General features: G+C 45.9%; 1 protein-coding gene across 5 annotated transcripts in view; it reads left to right on the top strand.

The window, feature by feature from the left end:
* The window catches only part of PDPR (pyruvate dehydrogenase phosphatase regulatory subunit), a 54,958-nt gene that overhangs the window by 3,858 nt on the left and 28,475 nt on the right, over positions 1 to 22,625 (top strand). Inside the window, exons 2-9 of one of the 5 annotated variants that reach the window (XM_017868717.1) lie at positions 4,465 to 4,723; positions 11,548 to 11,681; positions 13,077 to 13,158; positions 13,252 to 13,415; positions 14,708 to 14,829; positions 15,593 to 15,710; positions 16,465 to 16,614; positions 20,785 to 20,977. In XM_017868717.1, the coding sequence (XP_017724206.1) occupies positions 4,500 to 4,723; positions 11,548 to 11,681; positions 13,077 to 13,158; positions 13,252 to 13,415; positions 14,708 to 14,829; positions 15,593 to 15,710; positions 16,465 to 16,614; positions 20,785 to 20,977 (1,187 nt within the window). In that variant the 5' untranslated portion in view covers positions 4,465 to 4,499. Of the gene's footprint in view, positions 1 to 4,464; positions 4,724 to 11,545; positions 11,682 to 13,076; positions 13,416 to 14,707; positions 14,830 to 15,592; positions 15,711 to 16,464; positions 16,615 to 20,784; positions 20,978 to 22,625 lie in introns of those variants that run through there. The other 4 variants (XM_017868718.1, XM_017868720.1, XM_017868721.1 and 1 more) reach the window with 4 other exon arrangements.

Here is a 22,625-nt window from a genome sequence, read left to right on the forward strand (position 1 = left end):
TAAATAAATAAATAAATAAAATAAATAAAATAAAATACAAAAAATTAGTTGGGCACAGTGGTGTGCACCTGTAATCCCAGTTACTCGGGAGGCTGAGGCAGGAGAAACACTCGAACCTGGGAGGCAGAGGTTGCAGTGAGCCAAGATCACACCACTGTACTTCAGCCTGGGTGACAGAGTTGAGACTCTGTCTCACAATAAATAAAAATAAAAATAAATTTCTCAGGTATTTGGATATCTCAACTCTGGGGACCTATCCTTGATTTTTCCCCCATCTTCTTTGTTCTCTGTTCTCATTCATGCATCAACATGTATTTCCTAGATGCCTATGCTGAATGCTAAGAAAATTGAGCAATTTATAAGATTTCTGCTGTTAGTTCCATTATAATAGGGAAATAATAGGCCAGGTTTGGTGGCTCAGCCTGTAGTTCCAACCTGTAAATCCTGCTTTGGGAGACCAAGGCGGGCAGATCACTTGAGGTCGGGAGCTCAAGACCATCCTGTGCAACATAGTGAGACCTCTCCTCTACAAATATTCATAATTTTAAAATTAGCTGAGCGTGATGGTGCACACCTGTGGTCCCAGCTATTCTGGAGGCTGAGGTGGGAGGATCGCTTGAGTCTGGGTGGTTGAGACTGCAGTGAGCCATGATCATGCCGCTGTACTCCAGCATGGGTGACAGACCTTGTCTCAAAAAATAATAAAAAATAACCACTACTTACTGAGTGCTTCTTAGGTGCTTGTACCATGTTCTTCCTGCCTTGTCTGATTTAGTCTTTGCAGTGACCACGTGAGGTAGGTGTTACTAGCCCGTATTACAGGTGAGGAGCTCAAAGCATAGAGATCTGGTAACTCGCTGAAAGTCATACAGCTAGTGAGAGGTGGGGATATTTTCAAACCCAGACCTGTCCGCCCCCAAAGCCTGGATTCCCTGCTGTGCTGGCGTGTTGCTTTTCTGATTGGCAAACAGACCATTGTGCAGCGTGGTAAGTTCTGTGCTGGGAGAAGTGCAGTGTGCTATGGGAGAACATAGAAGAGCCACCTAACCAAGTTTTGGAGAAGGAGGGGGAGAGTGTCAGATAAGATGTCAAAGAGGGGGCTGGGCGTGGTGGCTGATGCCTGTAATCCCAGCACTTTGGGAGGCCGAGGCGGGCAGATCACAAGGTCAGGAGAGCAAAACCATCCTGGCTAACACGGTGAAACCCCACCTCTACTAAAAAATAGAAAAAAATAGCCGGGCGTGGTGGTGGGCACCTATAGTCCCAGCTACTTGGGAAGCTGAGGCAGGAGAATTACTTGAACCCAGGAGGCGGAGCTTGCACTGAGCTGAGATCACACCTCTGCACTCCAGCCTGGGTGACAGAGCGAGACTCCATCTCAAGAAAAAAAAAAAAAAAAAGATGTCAAAGAGGCTGTGACCTGAGGAGATTACCTGTATTTGTGGAAGGGGTGGCAGGAACCGTGCCAGGAGGGAACAGCATGCACAGAACCTGAAGCTGAATAGAACATTCACGCCTCACCTGATATGTTTGAGGAATTACAGGTTGTTCAGTCTGACTTGGTCAGAGTGTGGGGAGAGAAGTGAGACCACAGATAAGAACCAGACTGTGAAGGATCTTGCACTTGATATGAAAAGAGTTTTGCCTTTTTCCTGAGAGCATCAGAAAGTCATTAAGGCTAGGTGTGGTGGCTCACGCTTGTAATCCCAGCACTTTGGGAGGTGGAGGTGGGTGGATCATCTGAGGTCATGAGTTCGAGACCAGCCTGATCAACATGGTGAAACCCCGTCTCTACTAAAAATACAAAAATTAGCTGGGCGTGGTGGCGTGCACCTGTAGTCCCAGCTGCTCAGGAGGCTGAGGCAGGAGAATTGCTTGAACCTGGAACATGGAGGTTGCAGTGAGCCAAGATCACACCACTGCACTCCTAACTGCGCGACAGAGGGAGACTGTCTCAAAAAAAAAAAAATGCTGAGGAAAAGGAGCAAAAAGGGAGGGAAACATTGCAGGTAGATGAAAGAGACAGAGCAGTTGATGGAGCTAGGGTCAGGAGAAGAGAGGAGGAAGTGGAATCCAGGGCACTTGGGGGAGATTAACTTTCCAGTAGATAAAAGAAGGAAGGAAGAGATGGTGGCAGATGCAAGTGGGTCTATAGGAAAGGTTTCAGGGAATGAGATGAGACAGGTTATCTCCTTAGAATGAGGGAAGAAAGGAGGTGAAGTTGAAGGTTGAGAGAGGAGCAGCTGGGCTCTGAACCTGAATAGACAGAGGTCTGCCTGTGGCTTAACATGTGCTAGCCTAAGCCACCAAGGAGCAGGACAGTTTTCAAGTCTAACCAAGTGGTCACGGGTCAGAAGCCAGGAGGTTGACATTGAGGTCAGTGGGACGGGGCTGGCCATTAGGCAGTGGCAGTTCCCCAGGAGAGCTATGTTGCCACTGGGACAGGGTAGAGAGAATGTGAGCAAAGGGGTGGGTGCTTGCCTTCGGAAAGGTATTATAGACGGTGCAGTAGAGTGGCTTGAAGGGGAGGAAAGCAAAGAGAGCCTGGGTCATGGGAAATACAGTGGTCACATGGAGATGAGATTATGGAAAGACTAGCTGGGTAGAGAAGCTTCTGTCTTGAGATGGGGCTTAATAGGGACCAGGGATGAGAGGCATGGTGTCATTGACAAGCTGGCCAAGACAATTTGTCTCCAGTTGGATGGGATGTCGGCCTGGACACAGTCTGTGCTTGCATTGGTTGCAATTGTGAGAGTCCTCTGTGATGGATGGACATAGATACCTTGGGCTTGGACAATTTGGGCTGACTGTGGCGTGTCTGTGGGTCCTGTGGCTGGCAGTGGAGGCGGTAAGGAGGTGACTAGCAGTGAGCTGCCCTGAGGCCCCCGTGGCTACCGCCTCTCATCTCAAAGTCCTCATCTCCTGTACACATGACTGCATAGACAGCCAGTAGGTCTTTCGTTCTTCAGTTTCTTGAAACTTGAACGGTCATCTGTTTTGCTGATAGATTAAGTTTATTAAAACCCTGCCTTGGCCAAGGGCGGTGGTTCACACCTGTAATCTCAACACTTTGGGAGACCAAGGTGGGAGGATCACTTGAGCCCAGGAAGTCGACTCAGTTCTTCTTAATTCTACCATGTGCTCTCCACAATGGAGCCAGACCTACCTTTGAAAAACAGCCCCTGCCCCATGCCAAAAAAAGCAAAGAAAAGAAAACATCCCAGATCATTTCCTTCCCCTGCTAGGGATTTCCCTGCGTTAGTGATTTTCCTTTGTACTTTGAATAAAATTCCAGCTCCTGCTGATGGCACCCAAGGCTGTGTGTCACTGGCTTCCGCCTGCCTCTGCAGCATTGTCATAGATGGTCTCCCCACACTCCCCGTATTGTGTGCATAGGGGCCTCCTTTTTGTTCTTGGTCTGTCTTACCTCAGGGCTTTTGCACATGCTCATCTCAGTGTCTGCCAAATGTGTAGCTCGTTCCTTATCCTTCAGGTCTGTTTCCAAGTGTCACTTCCTTGGAGGCTATTTCTGACCATACTATTTTAAATATGCCCCTAGTTACTCTATCACATTAGCTTTGTCTACTTGTTTTATTTGTATATTTATTTGTATATTGATTGGCGCTCTCCTTATTCACACACGCAAACTCTCAAATGTAAATTTCATAAAGATGGACTTCCCTGTTCTTTTTTTTTTTTTTTTTTTTTTTTTTTTTTGAGACGGAGTCTCGCTCTGTCGCCCGGGCTGGAGTGCAGTGGCCGGATCTCAGCTCACTGCAAGCTCCGCCTCCCGGGTTCACGCCATTCTCCTGCCTCAGCCTCCAGAGTAGCTGGGACTACAGGCGCCCGCCACCTCGCCCGGCTAGTTTTTTGTATTTTTTAGTAGAGACGGGGTTTCACAGTGTTAGCCAGGATGGTCTCAATCTCCTGACCTCGTGATCCGCCCGTCTCGGCCTCCCAAAGTGCTGGGATTACAGGCTTGAGCCACCGTGCCTGGCCATGGACTTCCCTGTTCTTGTTCACTGCTAGCAGAATGTCTGAAACTCAGTATGCCCTCAAAATTTTTTTTTTTTTTTTTGAGATGGAGTCTTGCTCTGTGGCCCAGGCTGGAGTGCGGTAGAACAGTCTCGGCTCACTGCAAGCTCCACCTCCCGGGTTCACACCATTCTCCTGCCTCAGCCTCCCGACTAGCTGGAACTACAGGTGCCTGCCACCACACCCAGCTAATTTTGTATTTTTAGTAGAGACGGGGCTTCACTGTGTTAGCCAGGATGGTCTCCATCTCCTGACCTCGTGATCCGCCCACCTTGGCCTCCCAGAGTGCTGGGATTACAGGTGTGAGCCACCACGCCTGGCTGCCCTCAAATATTTGCTGAATGAATATTGTTCTTTGTCAAATCCCTTTCTCATTAATCCCATGCACTGAGTTGAATGGCATGAAATATGTTTGGTTTCTCTGTCTAGTTTAAATTCCTGAGATCTAGTTGGTGAGAGACGTGATGTCCTACCGGTTGCTGTCAATTGTTGGAAGACAAAGAGCCAGCCCAGGATGGCAGAACTGGTCCTCTGCAAGAAACAGCGCGTCAGCTGCGGAGGCACATTCCATGGCCCTGCCCACCCAGGCACAGGTGGTCATCTGTGGAGGTGGAATCATGGGCACATCTGTGGCCTATCACCTCTCCAAAATGGGGTGGAAGGATATTGTCCTTTTGGAGCAGGGCAGGTAAGGATCAGACTGCATTTGGCTCATGGCTGTGCTGCTCTAATCTAAGATTCCCTCTCCTTTCAGAGATACTGCCCCACCAGTAGCGAATCTAAATGTTGCTAAGTAGCATGAGAAGAAGCAAGGTGGAATCTCCTGAGTTTTGTTGATGATGACTAGTAATGCTCATGTTCTCTGATTTTTAGAGAGTTGGCAAATTTCCTTTTCCGTTACTTTCTTTTTTTTTGTTTTTGTTTTGGTAGACAGGATCTCACTTTCTTACCCAGGCTGAGCTTGAATTGCTGGCCTCAAGCAGTCCTCCCACCTTGGCCTCCCAAAGTGCTGGGACTATAGGTGTGACCCACTGTCCCCAGCAACATTTTAGACTTTGACAGAAATTTGTGTTTGTAAATAATGTGGATTGCATTTAAGCAAAGTAGACAACTGCTTGTGTTCGCTTAATTGCTAGGTTCTTAACACTGTTTGTATTCCCCAAAAGAAATATGCTCTGTAGGCTTAGTTTCTCTGTGCTGGCCTTCTTTTAGGTCAAGTATTTTCTGCTCTATTGGCTTGTAAGCTAAATCCCTTTATATTAATTTGTAATAGTTACAGAGATTACAGAATGGATTCTTATAATCCATCATTACTATTATACCACTACACAAGTAATGTTAGATTCATACAACAGTATTGGCCGGGTGTGGTGGCTCATGCCTATAATCCCAGCACTCTGGGAGGCTGAGGTGGGCACATCACCTGAGGTCAGGAGTTTGAGACCAGCCTGACCAACATGGTGAAACCCTGTCTCTACTAAAAATACAAAAATTAGCTGGGCATGGTGGTGTACAATTATAATCCCAGCTACTCGGCAGGCTGAGGCAGGAGAATCGCTTGAATCCGTGAGGTGGAGGTGGCAGTGAGTGGAGATCATGCCACTACACTCTAGCCTGGGTGACAGAGCGAGAGTATGTCTCAAAAAAAATAAAAATAAAAATAAAAAAGACCTTTCACTCTGATAATTCTCAACCTGTGTTTAGCTAATGTTTTCTTTTTTCTTAAGAAGGGGTCTTGCTGTGTCACCCAAGCTGGAGTGCAGTCACACTATCATGGCTGACTGTAGCCTTGACCTCGTGGATTCAAGCAATTCTTCTGTCATAGCCTCCCAAGTAGCTGGGACTGCTGACATGCACCACCATGTCTGGTTGATTTTTGTATTTTTTGATAGAGATGGGATCTCCCTGTGTTGCCTAGGCTGTTTTCTTTTCTTTTCTTTTCTTTTTTTTTTTTTTTGCGCCAGAGTCTTACTATGTCATCCAGGCTGGGGTGCAGTGGTGCAATTTCCACTCACTGCAGCTTCTGTCTCCTGGGTTCAAGCGATTCTCCTGCCTCAGCCTCCCGAGTAGCTGGGATTATAGGCGCCCACCACCACACCTGGCTAATTTCTATTTTTTTAGTAGAAACAGGATTTCACTGTGTTAGCCAGGCTGGTCTTGAACTCCTAACCTCAGGTGATCCACCCATCTTGGCCTCTCAGAGTGCTGGGATTACAGGTGTGAGCCACCACACCTAGCCTAGGCTGTTGTCATGATCAGACTCAGATTAGAGACTTTTGTAAACACGCTGTATTGAGATAAAATTTGCATACCATGCCACTCATCCTTGTTAAGTGCCGAATTCTGTTCACAGAGTTGTGCATCCATCCTCACAACCAGGTCATATATTTTTGGCAGTAAGACCACAGAAATTAGTCTGGACTCTCAGCAGTGCACCACATCAGAAGATGTATAGCTGTCCTGTCTCACTTCTGGTAGTGATAACCCTGGTCACCCAGTTATATTGGTGTCCTCCAAGCATCTCTAGCACAGAGACCCTGTTTTCTCCCTTTATAATGGGCCAGTGCCCTATGAGGAGAGATGGATTCTGAGATTATGCCAATATCCTGTTCATATCAGTTCGTATCAGACCTCCACCTACCGGGCTTAGCATCCATTGACAACTGTTGCCTGAGTCAGCCACCACCATGATGATTGACAAATGGTGATTTTTTGATCATCCTTCTACATTTATTATAGTTGGCATATTGCTGTCAGGAAGAGATTTCCTTCTCCCCCATTTATTTACTCAGTTCTATGTCTGTATACACACACACACACACACACACACACACACACACACAGTCACACACATTAGTTTAGACTCATGGATTTCTATTTTATGCAGTGGATACTTTTTTTTTTTTTTTTTTTTTGAGACAGAGTCTTGCTCTGTCACCCAGGCTGGAGTACAGTGACATGATCTCGGCTCACTGCAACCTCTACCTCCCGGATTCCAGCGATTCTCCTGCCCCAGGCTCCCAAGTAGCTGGGACTATAGGTGCGTGCCACCACACCTGGCTAATTTTTGTATTTTCAGTAGGGATGGGGTTTCACCATGTTGGCCAGGCAGGTCTTCAACTCCTGACCTCAGCTGATCCACCTGCCTTGGCGTCCCAAATGCTGGGATTACAGGCATGAGCCACTGCACCTGTCCTGCAGTGGATACTTTTAAGAGCAAAAGTGAGTTGTGTTTTTGTTAATGTTTTTGAGACAGGATCTCACGCTGTCACTCAGGCTGGAGTGCTGTGGTTCAATCTTGGCTCACTACAACCTCTGCCTCCTGGGCTCAAGTGATCCTCCCACCATAGCCTTGTGAGTAGCTGGGACCACAGGCATGCGCTACCACGCCCGGCTAATTTTTTGTATTTTTGGTAGAAATGTGATTTCACCATGTTGTTTAGGCTGGCTTCAAACTCCTGGGCTCAAGTGATCCATCCACCTCAACCTCCCAAAGTACTGGGGTTACAGGTGTGGGCCACCACACCTGGCCTCATAATGCTTCCTTGATGTCAAAGTCTGTCTCCTATCTTTTGAAATCCTTTTAAATTTAATTATCAGGTATTTCCACAAAAAATGATAAACTAATTTCAGTGTAAATGTTTGTAAGTGGAAGACCCTAGGGAGGTTCATTTTTGGGAGGCCAAGGCGAGTGGATCACCTGAGGTCAGGAGTTCGATACCAGCTTGGCCAGCATGGTGAAATGCTGTCTCTACTAAAAATACAGAAATTAATTGGGAGTGGTTGTGCGCATCTGTAATCCCAGCTACTCGGGAGGCTGAGGCAGGAGAATTGCTTGAACCCAGGAGATGGAGGATACAGTGGGCCAAGATCATGCCATTGCACCCCAGCCTGGGCAACAGAGCAAGACTCAGTCTCAAAAAAAAAAAAAAAAAAAATTATGCCTCAGCTGAGTGCAGTGGCTCATGCCTATTATCCCAGGACTTTGGGAGGCCAAGGTGGGTGGATCACCTGAGGTCAGGAGTTCAAGACCAGCCTGCCCAACATGACAAAACTGTGTCTCTACTAAAAATGCAAAAATTAGCTGGGCATGGTGGCATGCGCCTGTAATCCCAGCTACTTAGGAGTCTGAGGCAGGAGAATTGCTTGAACCTGGAAAGCGGAGATTGCAGTGAGCCGAGTTTGTGCCACTGCCCTCCAGCCTGGGCAACAGAGTGAGACGGTCTCAAAAAATTATTATTATTATTATGTCTTATCAGTGACTTATGAAATGGTTTTATACTCCCCTTTATCTATAATTGTTCCTCTTCTCCATCTTCACTATTGTTCTCATAGAGCAATGATTCTTAAATCTGTCTGCACAGTAGAATCAGCTGGGGAGCTTTTAACAATTACCAATGCCCAGACCTCTCCCCAGAACAAACCAGAATCTCTAAGGGTGAGCCAGGCATCAGTATTTTTAAAAGCTTCCTGGGGAACTCTAATGTACCCCCAAGGGCAAGAGCCACTGTCAGAGCTGCTTGAGGAGTGCTATCCCAGCAGAGACGTCACCAGAGCTATAGGTGCTGACCACCAGCCAGATAATGGAACTCCCACCTGGGGTGGAGCTCCACACAGTTACAAAGATGATAGAAAAATCTCTTCAGGGAGCTGACAATCTTACGTGGAAAATATAATTATTAGAGTAAATACAGTAAACTCAAGTGACAGGCATGCTGACACAGATGGTAGTTTATTTACTGAGTAATAAATAATTTGGGGAAAATGACCTTCTTAGAACCCCCACCTGTTTTCTTGACATACGGGTCCCTTGCAAAACTGGGTCTTTGGGCCCTAGCATTACTGGAACTTTTTATATTCTGTTGCTACCACAAATTAGAGAACTTTTTTTCAATGTAAAGTTTATGTACTTTTGAGTGGGCAATGTATTTATATGATTCAAAATTGAAAATATGTAAAAGAGGCTGGGTGTGGTGGCTCATGCCTATAATCCCAGCACTTTGGGAGGCTGAGGCACGTGGATCATCTGAGGTCAGGAATTCGAAACCAGCCTGGCCAACATGGCAAAATCCCATCTCTACTAAAAATACACATTTAGCCAGGCATGGTGGTGCATGCCTGTAATCCTAGCTAGTTGGGGAATGAGGCAGGAGAATCGCTTGAACCTGGGAGGTGGGGTTGTGGTGAGCCAAGATCATGCCATTGCACTCCAACCTGGGTGACAAAAGTGAAACTCCGTCTCTTAAAAAAAAAAAAAAAAAAATTAGCTGGGCATGATGGCGGGTACCTGTAATCCCAGCTACTCGGGAGGCTGAGGCAGGAGAATAGCTTGAACCCAGGAGGCAGAGGTTGCAGTAAGCCAAGATTGTGCCACTGCACTCCAGCCTGGGTGACAATAGCGAAACTCAAAAGCGTCTCAAAAATAAAAAATAAAAAGAAAGAAAGAAAGAAAATATGTGAAAGAGTGTACAGGAAAAAGACTCCTTTTCAATCTTTCTTTTTTTTTTTTTGAGATGGAATCTTGCTCTGTCACCCAGCGCGCTGTAGTGCAGTGGTGCAGCTCAGCTCACTGGAAACCTCTCCGCTTCCTGGTTCAAGGCGATCCCTGATACTGCACCCGCCTTTCTGGGTTCAGGCGATCTCCTGCCCAGCTCTGCACAGCCGGGCATACAGGTGCCCACCACCATGCTGGGCTTAATTTTGTATTGTAGTAGAGATGGGTTTCGCCATGTTGACAGGCTGGTCTGAAATCCTACCTCAAGGTGATCTGCCCACTGGCCTCCCAAAGTGCTGGGATACAGGCGGTGAGGCCATGCACCCAGTCTCATCTTGCACTTCTTTTTTTTTTTTTTTTTTTTGAGACGGAGTCTCGCTACATGCAGTCGTGTGCTGAATGTGTCGCCCAGGCTGTGAGTGCAGTGGCGGGAATCTCTGATCACATGCAAAGTCCGCCTTCCCGCGGTTACGCATTTCTCCTGCCTCAGTCCTGAGTAGCTGGGAACTACAGGGCGCCCGCCACTCGCCCGGCTAGTTTATTTATTTGGCGACCAGTAGAGACGGACCGTAGGTTTCACCCCTACCAGGATGGTCTCGATCTCCTGACCTCGTGATCCGGCCGTCTAGGCCTCCCAAAGCCTGCCTGGACTTACCAGGCTTGAGCCGCCGCACCCGGCCCCTTCAATCTTCACTTCTAACAAAAAGCTTTCCTCTCTGGAGGGAAGTTAAGTTCTAGTTACATTCTCTACTTCTATAAGCAATTATGTGTTGGTAGGTTTGTGTATGTGTGTATGGAGATTCATTTATTACATTTTTTCCCTTTTTTATATGAGTGGGAGCACACCTTACACACTGTTCTTCACCTTGCTTTTTCACTATGATTGTTCCATGTTGGTGCATAAAGACCTTTTCATTCTGTTTTTTATAGCTGCATAGTATTCCATTGTATAGATGAATTCCAAAATTTTATTTTATTTTAGAGATGGAGTCTTGCTCTTTTGCTTAGTCTGAAGTGCAGTGGCACAATCTTAGCTCACTGCAGGCGCAAACTTTTGGGATCAAAGGATCTTCCTGCCACAGCCTCCCAGGTAGCCTGGCTAACTTTTATTTATTTATTTATTTTTTAACTTTTATTTATTTATTTTTTTTGAGGCAGAGTCTCGCTCTGTCGCCCAGGCTGGAGTGCAGTGGCGCAGTCTTGACTCACTGCAAGCTCCGCCTCCCGGGTTCACGCCATTCTTCTGCCTCAGCCTCCCTAGTAGCTGGGACTATAGGCGCCCGCCACCATGCCCAGCTAATTTTTTGTATTTTTCGTAGAGACAGGTTTTTACCGTGTTAGACAAGATGATCTCAATCTCCTGACCTTGTGATCCACCCACCTCGGCCTCCTAAAGTGCTAGAATTACAGGCTTGAGCCACTGCACCTGGCCTTTATTTTTATTTATTTATTTTTTATTTTTTTGGTAGAGACACGGTCTGGTTATGTTGCCCAGGCCAGTCTTCAACTCCTGGCCTCAAGTGATCCTCCTACCTCACCCCCCCAAAGTGCTGGGATTACAGGCATGAGCCACTGTGCCTGGCCTAAACTATCCAAAATTTTAAATCTGTCTCATATCAGTGAACATTTTTCTCACCTTGTTGTCCACGCTGGAGTGCAGTGGTGCGATCATAGCTCATTGCAGCCTCTACCTTCTGAACTCAAGGGCTCCTCTGGCCTTAGCTTTCCAAGTAGCTGGGACTGCAGGCATGTGCTACCATGCCTGGCTAATTTTGTTGTTGTTGTTGGTAGAGAGGGGGTCTCCCTGTGTTGACCAGGCTGGTCTTAAACCCCTGTCCTCAAGCAGTCCTCAGTCCTCGTACTTTGGCCTCCCAAAGTGCTGGGATTGTAAGTGTGAGCCACTGTGCCCAGCTTGTTTCCATCTTTTGGTATTAGAAACAGTGCTATAATAAGAAACCTTGACATTGTATTCACAGATACGTCAGTCTACCTAATAGCATTTTGCATCCATCCTGCAGGCTGGCTGCTGGCTCTACCAGGTTCTGTGCTGGCATCCTGAGCACTGCCAGGCACTTGACCATTGAGCAGAAGATGGCAGACTACTCAAACAAACTCTACCATCAGTTAGAGCAAGAAACAGGGATCCAAACAGGTAAGCAAGTGTCTTCCGTTTACTGTTTTGCCTGTCCCTGAGACTGTTATATTCAGTTCTGTATCTGGTCCTCTGCCAGGTTTGCCTGCTGCTTTGGTAATTAAGACTTGGGTTGGCCGGGCGCGGTGGCTCACGCCTGTAATCCCAACACTTTGGGAGGCTGAGGCGGGCGGATCACGAGGTCAGGAGATCGAGACCATCCTGGCTCACATGGTGAAACCCCGTCTCTACTAATAAATTAAGAAAATATGTAAATTATCCTGACTGTACTTCTTTTGAAAATAAGATACCAAATTGCTTCAACTTTTTCTTCATAAGAATTAAGTCATTGCATTTTAGGAGGATTGTCATTGGCCCAAGTGTAACTATGGTTCTATATCAGGTGTGTTGATTACAAACAACAGGAATTGACTCTGGCCAACTTAGAGCTTGTTGGGAGGAGCTTGGGGCCTGTGGAGTTGGTAGGAGGCTGCCAGCTGGAGGCAACCTGGAAGCCAGGATGTGGGGACTGCACCGCAGGCAGTCCCTCAGCCAGAACAGGAGCAGCCTGGTCTGGACGATGCTGCCCTTGAGATGGTGACCTCTAGCCATTCACCTATGTGCTCAAGACGGACTATTTCAGGAGGGTCTGATTGGATAAGCTTAGGTCATGTGCCCACTGTTTGGCTATACTGGGGAAGAAGAAGGGAGAATCTGACCCTTGGTAGCTGATGTAATTTTGAGTGGCCTTTGCCAAGGATTACACTCCCCCAAGACTAGGAGGAGAAAGGGTGAAATTGCCTAAAAGGGGGGAAGAATAGGGATGGGTTCAAGGTTGAATCCCTGCCCAAAAGCATCTTTTTGTTCTTTTTTTTTTCAAGACAGAGTCTTGCTGTGTCGCCCAGGCTAGAATGCAGTGGTGCAATTCTGACCCACTGCAACCTCTGCCTCCTGGGTTCAAACAGTTCTCCTGCCTCAGCCTCCCAAGTAGCTGGGATTACAGGCATGCACCACCACACCCAGCTAATTTTTATATTTTTAGTAGAGACAGGGTTTCAACATGCTGGCCAGGCTGGTCTCAAACTACTGACCTCAGGTGATCCGCCCCCCTCAACCTCCCAAAGTGCTGGCATTACAAGCGTGAGCCACTGCACCTGGCCTAGAATCTCATTTGATTCTCACAACCTCACAAAACTGTTAGCTGAGAATGTTTGGTTAGGGCATGGAGCCTTAGCACGTCTGAAGTTCTTAAAATTTTGCGAAGAAGCTCAGAGAGGCTGATTTACCTGCCCAAGGATATTGAGTGGCAGTCCCAGGATTCATCACAGGTCTTCTAAGCTATAATCTAGTGCATTTTCTACTCTTCCGTCCTACATTTGGTCTGATCTGTCTCATTTGGGCTCATTTTTCTTACAGGTTACACAAGGACAGGCTCAATCTTTCTGGCCCAAACTCAGGACCGACTGATCTCCCTGAAGCGCATCAACGCAAGGCTGAAGTACGTAAGAGTCTAGAAGCGTGGCCTGACTTTACCACACTGGCCTCTGCCAAAGAGCCTGTGAATGTCATTGTCCCTTGTGTTCTGTGGCAGTGTCATAGGTATCCCTTCTGAGATCATCTCCCCCAAGAAAGTGGCCGAACTTCACCATCTCCTCAACGTGCACGACCTGGTGGGGGCCATGCATGTTCCTGAGGATGCAGTGGTGTCCTCTGCTGACGTGGCTCTTGCCCTGGCAAGTGCTGCCTCCCAAAATGGTGAGCAGGTTTTTGCATTTTCTTAAGATGGGTTAGCAGGGAAGGTGTTACCTAAGGAAGTGTCTCACAGTAGGCAGTTCCACCAGCTCAAGTCTGGAGAGATTATCCTGTTTGGGTACTCAGCTTCCATTTTTTGAACATGTGTCTTTTAATTTTGTTTATCTGTTAATAAATGTTTTCCCTCAGGGCCACATTTTTTAAGTTCCAAAGAACTGCTTTTAGTGCTAATTAATGCCCCTTTTTGGAGACAGAGCTTCACTCTTTTCTCCCAGGCTGGAGTGCAATGGCACAACCTTGGCTCACTGCAACCTTCACCTCCTGGGTTCATGTGATCCTCCTGCTTCAGCCTCCCGAGTAGGTGGGACTACAGGTGTGCACCACTACACCCGGCTAATTTTTTTGTGTATTTTAGTAGAGGGGTTTCGCCATGTTGGCCAGGCTAGTCTTGAACTCCTGACCTCAGATGATCCACCCACCTCGGCCTCCCTAAGTGCTGGGATTACAGGCATGAGCCACTGTGTCTGGCTGATTAATGCCTTTTGGACTTAAGGTAATATTTTTCCCCTACAGGACTTGACAAGTTCAAGGTGAAAACATACCTTGGAAGTTTAATCCACACCTGAAATCATGAGCCCGTGTTGCACTGAATGAGGGAAAAACTTACTAGTGTCCAGGGTATCATATCCATGGTATGAGCAGGTTACCACTTAAGGCGCCTTTTTTACATCCTCTCCTCTCTTTTCCATAGTCTGTGATTCCTGGAATTTAATTATTGCATTTCAAAGTCTGTTTTTAAACTGACTTGCTATTTTCAATCTTGAGCAAGGCCCATTTACATAGTCTCAGGATGTGATTCTAGGGTTGCTTTTTTTAATTAAAGCATTGAGCCGGGTATGGTGTCTCATGCCTGTAATCCCAGCACTTTGGGAGGCCAAGGCAGGCGGATCACCTGAGGCCAGGAGTTCAAGACCAGCCTGACCAACATGGTAAAACCCCATCTCTATTAAAAATACAAAAATTAGCCGGGCATGGTGGTGCACGCCTGTATTCCCAGCTACTTGAAAGGCTGAGGCAGGAGAATCACTTGAACCCAGGAGGCAGAGAGCAAGCCAAGATTGCACCACTACATTCCACCCGTGGCGACAGAGCAAGATTCCGTCTCAAAAATAAAATAAAGCAATAAAGCATTGACTTGACTTTGTCAGTGTTTCTTTTGGGTGGAGAACCTGCTGCAGATGTCTACATTCTGGTACATCAGATGAAGCACCAACTCTTTCTTTACCTTGGAACAGGTGTTCAGATCTATGACCGGACATCTGTTCTTCATGTAATGGTCAAAAAAGGTCAAGTTACTGGAGTGGAGACAGATAAAGGACAGATTGAATGCCAGTATTTTGTCAACTGTGCCGGCCAGGTAGGTCAGCACCAACACTGGGCTCTAATTTTCTTATTTAACGTTTGTCTCCAAGATTTTTTTGGTGTAGAGAAGTAAGATTAGTATTGTGATTAATTATACAGATACCAGTAACTACACTGTTTCTTGTAGGGTATTCTAAATCAGAAACCTATACTTAGTCCAAAATAGAAGCATGTGTGACCTTGTCCTTCCTCCATACTGGGCTGACGGGTGCTATCCTGGTCAGGGAGGCCAGCAAATGGTCAGGCATTGACGTGAATCCTTGGTGCTGGGTCTTGGTGTTACATTTCATTCTACAACCTAGCAAATAACTTATTAGGCTATTTGATTGTGTCAGGAATGTGGACACTAATTTCCAGGACACTGCTTCTTTCAGAGCAGGTTGGCTCTTGCCTTCCATGCTATGATCCTGAAGTGAACTAAGAAATACTTTCGCCGTGTGAAGTTCATTTAGTGATTGCTCTTTGGGGTTTGTAGTTGAACCCAGGCATTTTATCGAAAGGACCTCCTTTGGTTCCCATGAGCTCCTTTGACTAGCTGGTAAATATCTCTTCCTTTGATCTCAAAGTAATTTCTATGGCTGAAAAAATGTAGTATTGCTCCCCATCCAAATAATTGAACTAAAGCAGGCTGACTTCCCACACTTGACACTGTAGCAAGAGCACACATAAGCCACTTGGAATTAGTCTCAAGAGGCTGAACTTGCTCATTTGTGTTTCTGTTCCTCTTCCCACCTACAAATCAACCTGTCCATTTGTAGTGGGCATACGAGCTGGGTCTGTCCAACGAGGAGCCGGTTAGTATCCCGCTACATGCCTGCGAACACTTCTACCTCCTGACTCGCCCCTTGGAGACCCCTCTGCAGAACAGCACACCAAGTGAGGACTTGCACTTTTTAAAAAAATCTTGTTTCTTTGCCAGTATCCTGTCCTTTGAAAAGGAAAACTTTCTGCTAAGGACAGACTGTGTCTGAAAGAGTCTTTCATTTCTAGAGCGTGTTACAGGGAGGTGGACCCAATTCTGACTTTTCTTTATTAACTCTTTATGAAAGGATAGCCAAAATTTCCATTAATAAATTTTTTTTGTTTTTTTATTTTCATTTTTTATTTTCATTTTGCAAGCTAATTTTAGTCCTAAACAGAGGTCATTGAGAGTATTTGGACTGTCATGTTGGCTTTTTGACTTGAATGCTATAGATTGTAGAAATGTCATAGGTAAACAATAGAGTTAGGTGAGTTAGTGGTTCCAAGCACTGTAGGAGAGGGTTCTCACATCCTTTTGGTGGTCTTCATGCCTAGAATGGGCTCTGCAATCCCCCTTTCTGTTAAACTTTTGCTTGGCACAGTGGGAGTTATGTGGTTTGCTTGTGGGGTCTAGTCAAAGCTTCTAGGAAAGGGATAATCAGAGAAGCAGTCTCCACTAAAAGTCTAAATGGGAGGATCTTCCCCCGTGACCTCAAAAGGTATTTTAAAGCTAATGAATGCCTGTGTTCATTGAATGTTCTTTCATTAATAAAGCCATTAATGGGATGGGTGTTTTTGTTTGGTTTTTCTGTCCATTTAGAAAGCTAACTTGCCTCTAAACCCTTGTTTTTTCTTCCACTCCCCACTCCATGTCATTTCTCCTCCTCAGCTATTGTGGATGCTGATGGAAGAATTTATATTCGGAACTGGCAGGGTGGCATCTTGTCTGGGGGCTTTGAGAAGAACCCGAAACCAATTTTCACTGAGGGCAAGAACCAGCTGGAGATTCAGAATCTACAGGAAGACTGGGATCACTTTGGTATGTGAACTGTGTTATAACAATACTGCCTTATATTTGTCTAAGATGTAATATTTATCAAAGTATTTTCAAGAATAGTTGCTTGTTTAATTATTATAACAACACCATGGGGTACAACAGTGGTTATAGACAGTGAGTTTGCCTGGTCTAAGGATGAAGTTACTAGGTAGCAGATTCAGGGGGCTAAAATCTTGTTTACTGGACATTTGGCTTATTCTTTTTAAATTTTATTTGATTCTTAGTTTTACTTTTTTTTTTTTTATTTCTTGAGACAGAGCCTTGCTCTGTGGCTCAGACTGGAGTGCAGTTGCACAATTATAGCTCACTGTAGCCCCAAACTCCTGGTCTCAGCTTATATTTTTTTCTTTTTGGTAGAGACATGGTCTTGCCATGTTGCCCAGGTTGATCTCGAACTCCAGGGCTCAAGTAATCCTTTCACTTTGGCCTCCCAAAGTGCTAAGATTACAGACGTGAGCCACTGTGCCTAGCCCTTTGTGTGTGTGTAGTCATCTCTACCATTTTGTGTGTGTGAGATGGGGTCTTGCCCTGTCACCTAGGCTGGAGTGCCATGTCATGATCATAGCTCACTGTAGCCTCAAATTCGTGAACTCAAGCGATGCTGCCATATCAGCCTCCCAAGTAGCTGGGACCACAGGTGCTTGCCACCACGCCCAGCTAATTTTTAAATTCTTTGTTGAGATGGGGTCTTGCTGTGTTACCCAGGCTGGTCTTGAACTCTTGGGCTCAGTCAATCCTCCTGCCTCAGCTTCCCAAAGTGCTGGGATTACGGGCATGAGCCATCATATCCAGCTGCTTTTTTTTTTTTTTTTTTTTGAGATGGAGTCTTGCTCTGTTGCCCAGGTTGGAGTGCAGTGGCGGGATCTCAGCTCACTGCAAGCTCCGCCTCCTGGGTTTATGCCATTCTCCTGCCTCAGCCTCCTGAGTAGCTGGGACTACAGGCGCCCGCCACCTCACCCGGCTAGTGTTTTTGTGTTTTTTAGTAGATATGGGGTTTCACCATGTTAGCCAGGATGGTCTCGATCTCCTGACCTCGTGATCCGCCCGTCTCGGCCTCCCAAAGTGCTGAGATTACAGGCTTGAGCCACCGCGCCCGGCCCCTGCTTATTCTTTATTCATCTAAAATCATTGCTGAGATTTTAGGTTTTAGGAGGAGACTGCTTTCAGTAGGACTTCATATAAAATTGAAGTGCTCTTTAGAAAACAGAAATGTTGGCCGGGTGCGGTGGCTCACGCCTGTAATCCCAGCACTTTGGGAGGCTGAGACGGGTGGATCACAAGGTCAGGAGATCGAGACCATCCTGGCTAACATGGTGAAACCCCGTCTCTACTAAAATACAAAAAATTAGCTGGGCGTGGTGGTGGGCGCCTGTAGCCCCAGCTACTCGGGAGGCTGAGGCAGGAGAATAGCGTGAACCCAGGAGGTAGAGCTTGCAGTGAGCCTAGGTCGTGCCACTGCCCTCCAGCCTGGGCGAAGACTCCTTCTCAAAAGAAAACAAACAAACAAAAAAAAAAACAATTATTTTGGTTTGTTTTGTTTTCAGAATTGTTTTGTTAGTGTAGTGTTTTATTAAATTTTAAAATAATTTTATTTATTTATTTATGTATTCATTCATTCATTTTGAGATGGAGTCTCGCTCTGTTGCCCTGGCTTAGTACAGTGGTGCAATCACAGCTCACTGCATCCTCTGCCTCCTGGGTTCAAGCAATTCTCCTGCCTCAGCCTCCTGGGTAGCTGGAATTACAGGCTCACACCATAATGTAGAGCCAATTTTTGTGTTTTTAGTAGAGATGGGGTTTCACTATTTGGCCAGGGTAGTCTTGAACTCCTGACCTCAAGTGATCTGCCTGTCTCAGCCTCTCAAAGTGCTGGGATTACAGGCATGTGCCACTGCACCTGGCCTTTAAGGCCTATAATCCCAGCACTTTGGGAGGCTGAGGCGAGTAAATCGCCTGAGGTCAGGAGTTTGAGACCAGCCTGGCCAACATGGCGAAACCCCATCTCTACTAAAAATATAAAAATTAGCTGGGTGTGGTGGTATGCACCTGTAACCCCAGCTACCCGGGAGGCTGAAGCAGGAGAATCGCTGGAACCCAGGAGGCAAAGGCTGCAGTGAGCTGAGGTCACACCACGGCACTCCAGCCTGGGTGACAGAGCAAGGCTCCGTCTGAAAAAAAAAATTGGCTGGGCACGGTGGCTCACGCCTGTAATCCCAGCACTTTGGGAGGCCAAGGCGGGTGGATCACGAGGTCAGGAGATCGAGACCATCCTGGTTAACACAGTGAAACCCTGTCTCTACTAAAAAATAGAAAAAGTTAGCTGGGCATGGTGGTGGGCACCTGTAGTCCCAGCTACTTGGGAGGCTGAGGCAGGAGAATGACATGAACCTGGGAGGCGGAGCTTGCAGTGAACCAAGATTATGCCATTGCACTGCAGCCTGAGCGACAGAGCGAGACTGTCTCAAAAAAAAAAAAAGAAAAGAATGAGTAATTGGCAGTACTAAAAAGAAATGTTTTAGGTGATTACCCCACCCAGCCCAGAACAGTGTATTTCAATACTCAATAAATATTTATTAAATAAAATAAGTGGCTTTTGAAAATCACTATGTTATGTTAAAATGCCTTTATTGGGAAGGATAAAATAGAGAATTTCAGTGTTTGGCCATTTTCTCCTTTACTAATTATGAATATAATACATAAAACTCAAAAAGAGGCTGGTTTATTGGCTTATCAGCACTGACTTTGCAGAAGGGATAATAAAAAACTTGAAAATATAGTTACCTGGTTCCAAATTAAAAAGATATGAAAGAGTCTCTAATGAAGAATTTCCCTCTGACCCTTGATGGGCTTTCTTTTTTTAATAAATTCTTATGGGAAATTTCAAACTTTTAAAAGTGGATAGAAATTGGGCACAGTGGCTTACACCTGTAATTCCATCACTTTGGGAGGCCGAGATGAAAGGATCACTGGAGCCCAGTAAGTCAAGACCAGCCTGGGCACCATGGTGAGACTAGAGACTGTGTCTCTACTAAATAAACCTGGAGAGAGTAGTGTGATGAGCCCCCATGTACCCATTATCCAGTTCTGGTCTTGTTTCATCTTTTTCCTGCTATCCTACTGGATTTGCCCTAATGGTAGATTTCCTTTAAAGCAGGGTGAAAGTCTGTCTTTTGCAGCTATTCCAATGCAGAACATTGCCTTTTTTTTTTTCTTTTTGAGATGGAGTTTCACTCTGTTGCCCAGGCTGGAGTGCAGTGTCACGACTCGGCTCACTTCAACCTCCGCCTCTCATATTCAAGTGATTCTCCTGCCTCAGCCTCCTGAGTAGCTGGGATCACAGGCTTCCACCATCACAACTGGCTAATTTTTGTATTTTTAGTAGAAACGGGGCTTCGCCATTTTGGCCAGACTGCTCTTGAACTCCTGACCTCAAGTGATCCACCCACCTTGGCCCCAAAGTACTGCGGTTACAGATGTGAGCCACCGTGCCCAGCTCAGAACATTACCTTTTATTAAAATCTCTGTGGCTGCCATTTAAGAGCGTTTCCACTTACACTGATCCCTTCGAGATTATTATCTGTAGCTACATTTTACTTGCTATTCTATGCTACTTTCCTTTCTAACCAGTATATTTTTTCCTCAGTCTTTATACCAAGTATTTTGCAGCTGTATCCTGTAATTCTACCAAGGTTTCTTCTTTGTGATAAATGGCCAGTTGGTTCATCTTTAAAAAAATCTCTTTCAGCTGGGCACAGTGGCTCACACCTATAATCCCAGCACTTTGGGAGGCTAAGGCGGGCAGATCACTTGAGGTCAGGAGTTTGAAACCAGCTTGGCCATCATGGTGAAGCCCCATCTCTACCAAAAATACCAAAAATTAGCTAGGCACGGTGGTGCGTGCCTGTAATCCGAGCTACTTGGCAGGCTGAGGCAGGAGAATTGCTTGAACCTGTGAGGCAGAGGTTGCAGTGAGCTGAGATCGTGCCACCGCACTCCAACCTGGGCGACAGAGTGAGACTCCATCTCAAAAAAAAAAAAAATTTTTTTTCAAGAGATTTTCTGAAAGGAGAGGGAATAAAAAAGCAGAGGGGTTGAAAGTGGTTTAATTCCTTAAAGGTGAGAACTCTATTTGGGTTTGTTGTTATTGCTCAGAGCCTCTGTTGAGTTCCCTTCTGAGGAGGATGCCAGAATTAGAGACTCTGGAGATCATGAAGTTGGTGAATTGCCCAGAGACCTTCACACCAGACATGAGATGCATCATGGGCGAGTCTCCTGCAGTGCAGGGCTACTTTGTCCTGGCAGGAATGAACTCTGCTGGCCTTTCATTTGGTGGAGGAGCCGGAAAGTAAGTCTTTCTCCTTCAGAGTCAGCTGTGAACATAAGTCAGCTTGCTGGGTCTCTTCCCTTCTAGAATTACTTGTTGTTAATATGGTGTGTAGCATATTTAAACTAGCATGTTAAGACTAATAAGATACATGTAATTTTGGAGTTGTCCCCTTCTGAGTATGGGAGACTCCCCATGTTCCAGAAATGTCATCTGGCAAAATGTTTTTGCAACTCATCTTTTGGAGTTAGCCGCAGATCCTGTGGGACATTCTTTTATACTTTTTCAGTTGTAACAAATATTGGTCATTTGAGTGTGTATTTGAGTTTGGTAGCCAAGTATGTTGATTGAGGTAGGTATCTGAACTATATAATACACGGTTTGTTTTTTAGACAGAGTCTTCCTCTGTCGCCCAGGCTGGAATGCAGTGACATGATCTCAGCTCACTGCAACCTCCACTTCCTGGGTTCAGGCTATTCTCCTGCCTTAGCCTTCCGAGTAGCTGGGATTACAGGTGTGTGCCAGCACACCTGGCTAATTTTTGTATTTTTAGTAGAGACAGAGTTTCACCATATTAGCCAGGCTGGTCTCGAACTCCTGACCTCAAGTGATCCACCTGCCTTGGCCTCCCAAAGTGCTGGGATTACAGGCGTGAGCCACCGTGCCTGGCCACAAATTTTTATTTAAAAATTAGACACTAGGCCAGGCGCGGTGGCTCATGCCTGTAATCCCAGCACTTTGGGAGGCCAAGGCGGAGGAATCACAAGGTGAGGAGATCGAGACCATCCTAGGTAGCACAGTGAAACCCCGACTTTACTAAAAATACAAAAACAAAATTAGCCGGGCATGGTGGCAGGCACCTGTAGTCCCAGCAACTCGGGAGGCTGAGGCAGGAGAATGGCACGAACCCGGGAGGCAGAGCTTGCAGTCAGCCGAGATCATGCCACTGCACTCCAGCGTGGGCAACAGAGTGAGACCCCATCTCAAAAAAATAGTAAAATAAGACACTAATGAACAGTAAATAAGCCAGTCACAAAAGGACAAATACTGTATAGTTCCATTTATATGAAGTTCCTAGAGTTGTCAGATCATAGAGACAGAAAGTACAATGGTGGTTACCAGAGGCAGGGGGAGGGGAGCTATTCTTTAATGAGTGCAGAGTTCCAGAAATGCAAGAGGAAAAGAGTTCTGGGATGGGTGGTGGTGAGGCATGAATGTACTCAATGCCACTGAACTGAACACTTACAAATGGGTAAGATGGTAGCCATGATGAAAAGTTTATTTTAAATTTACGAGACCAATTATCTTGAGTGATTTGTAGAATGGCTCTGAAAACAATTACAGAAGAGGGTTACAAAAACATTTGGAGCAAAGGAGATGTGGTCATGTAACTGTATAATCTCCTTGAGGTGACAGAAAAAAACCCTTTGGATATTTAGATTATATTTGTATGTGTTTTAGTCTTATTTCTTCACAGATGAGGCTTATAACTTTTTTGGAAACAAGATCTTACTCTCACCCAGGCTGGAGTGCAGTGGCACCTTCATAGCTCACTGCAGCCTCAAATTCTTGGGCTCAAGGGGTCATCCCGCATCAGACTCCAGAAGAGCTAGAACTACAGGCATGTGCCTCCATACCCAGCTCTTTTTTTTTTTTTTTTTTTTTTTTT

The sequence above is a fragment of the Rhinopithecus bieti genome, unplaced genomic scaffold (genome assembly GCF_001698545.2).
Source record: "Rhinopithecus bieti isolate Rb0 unplaced genomic scaffold, ASM169854v2 scaffold_2574, whole genome shotgun sequence".
Lineage (NCBI taxonomy): Eukaryota > Metazoa > Chordata > Mammalia > Primates > Cercopithecidae > Rhinopithecus > Rhinopithecus bieti.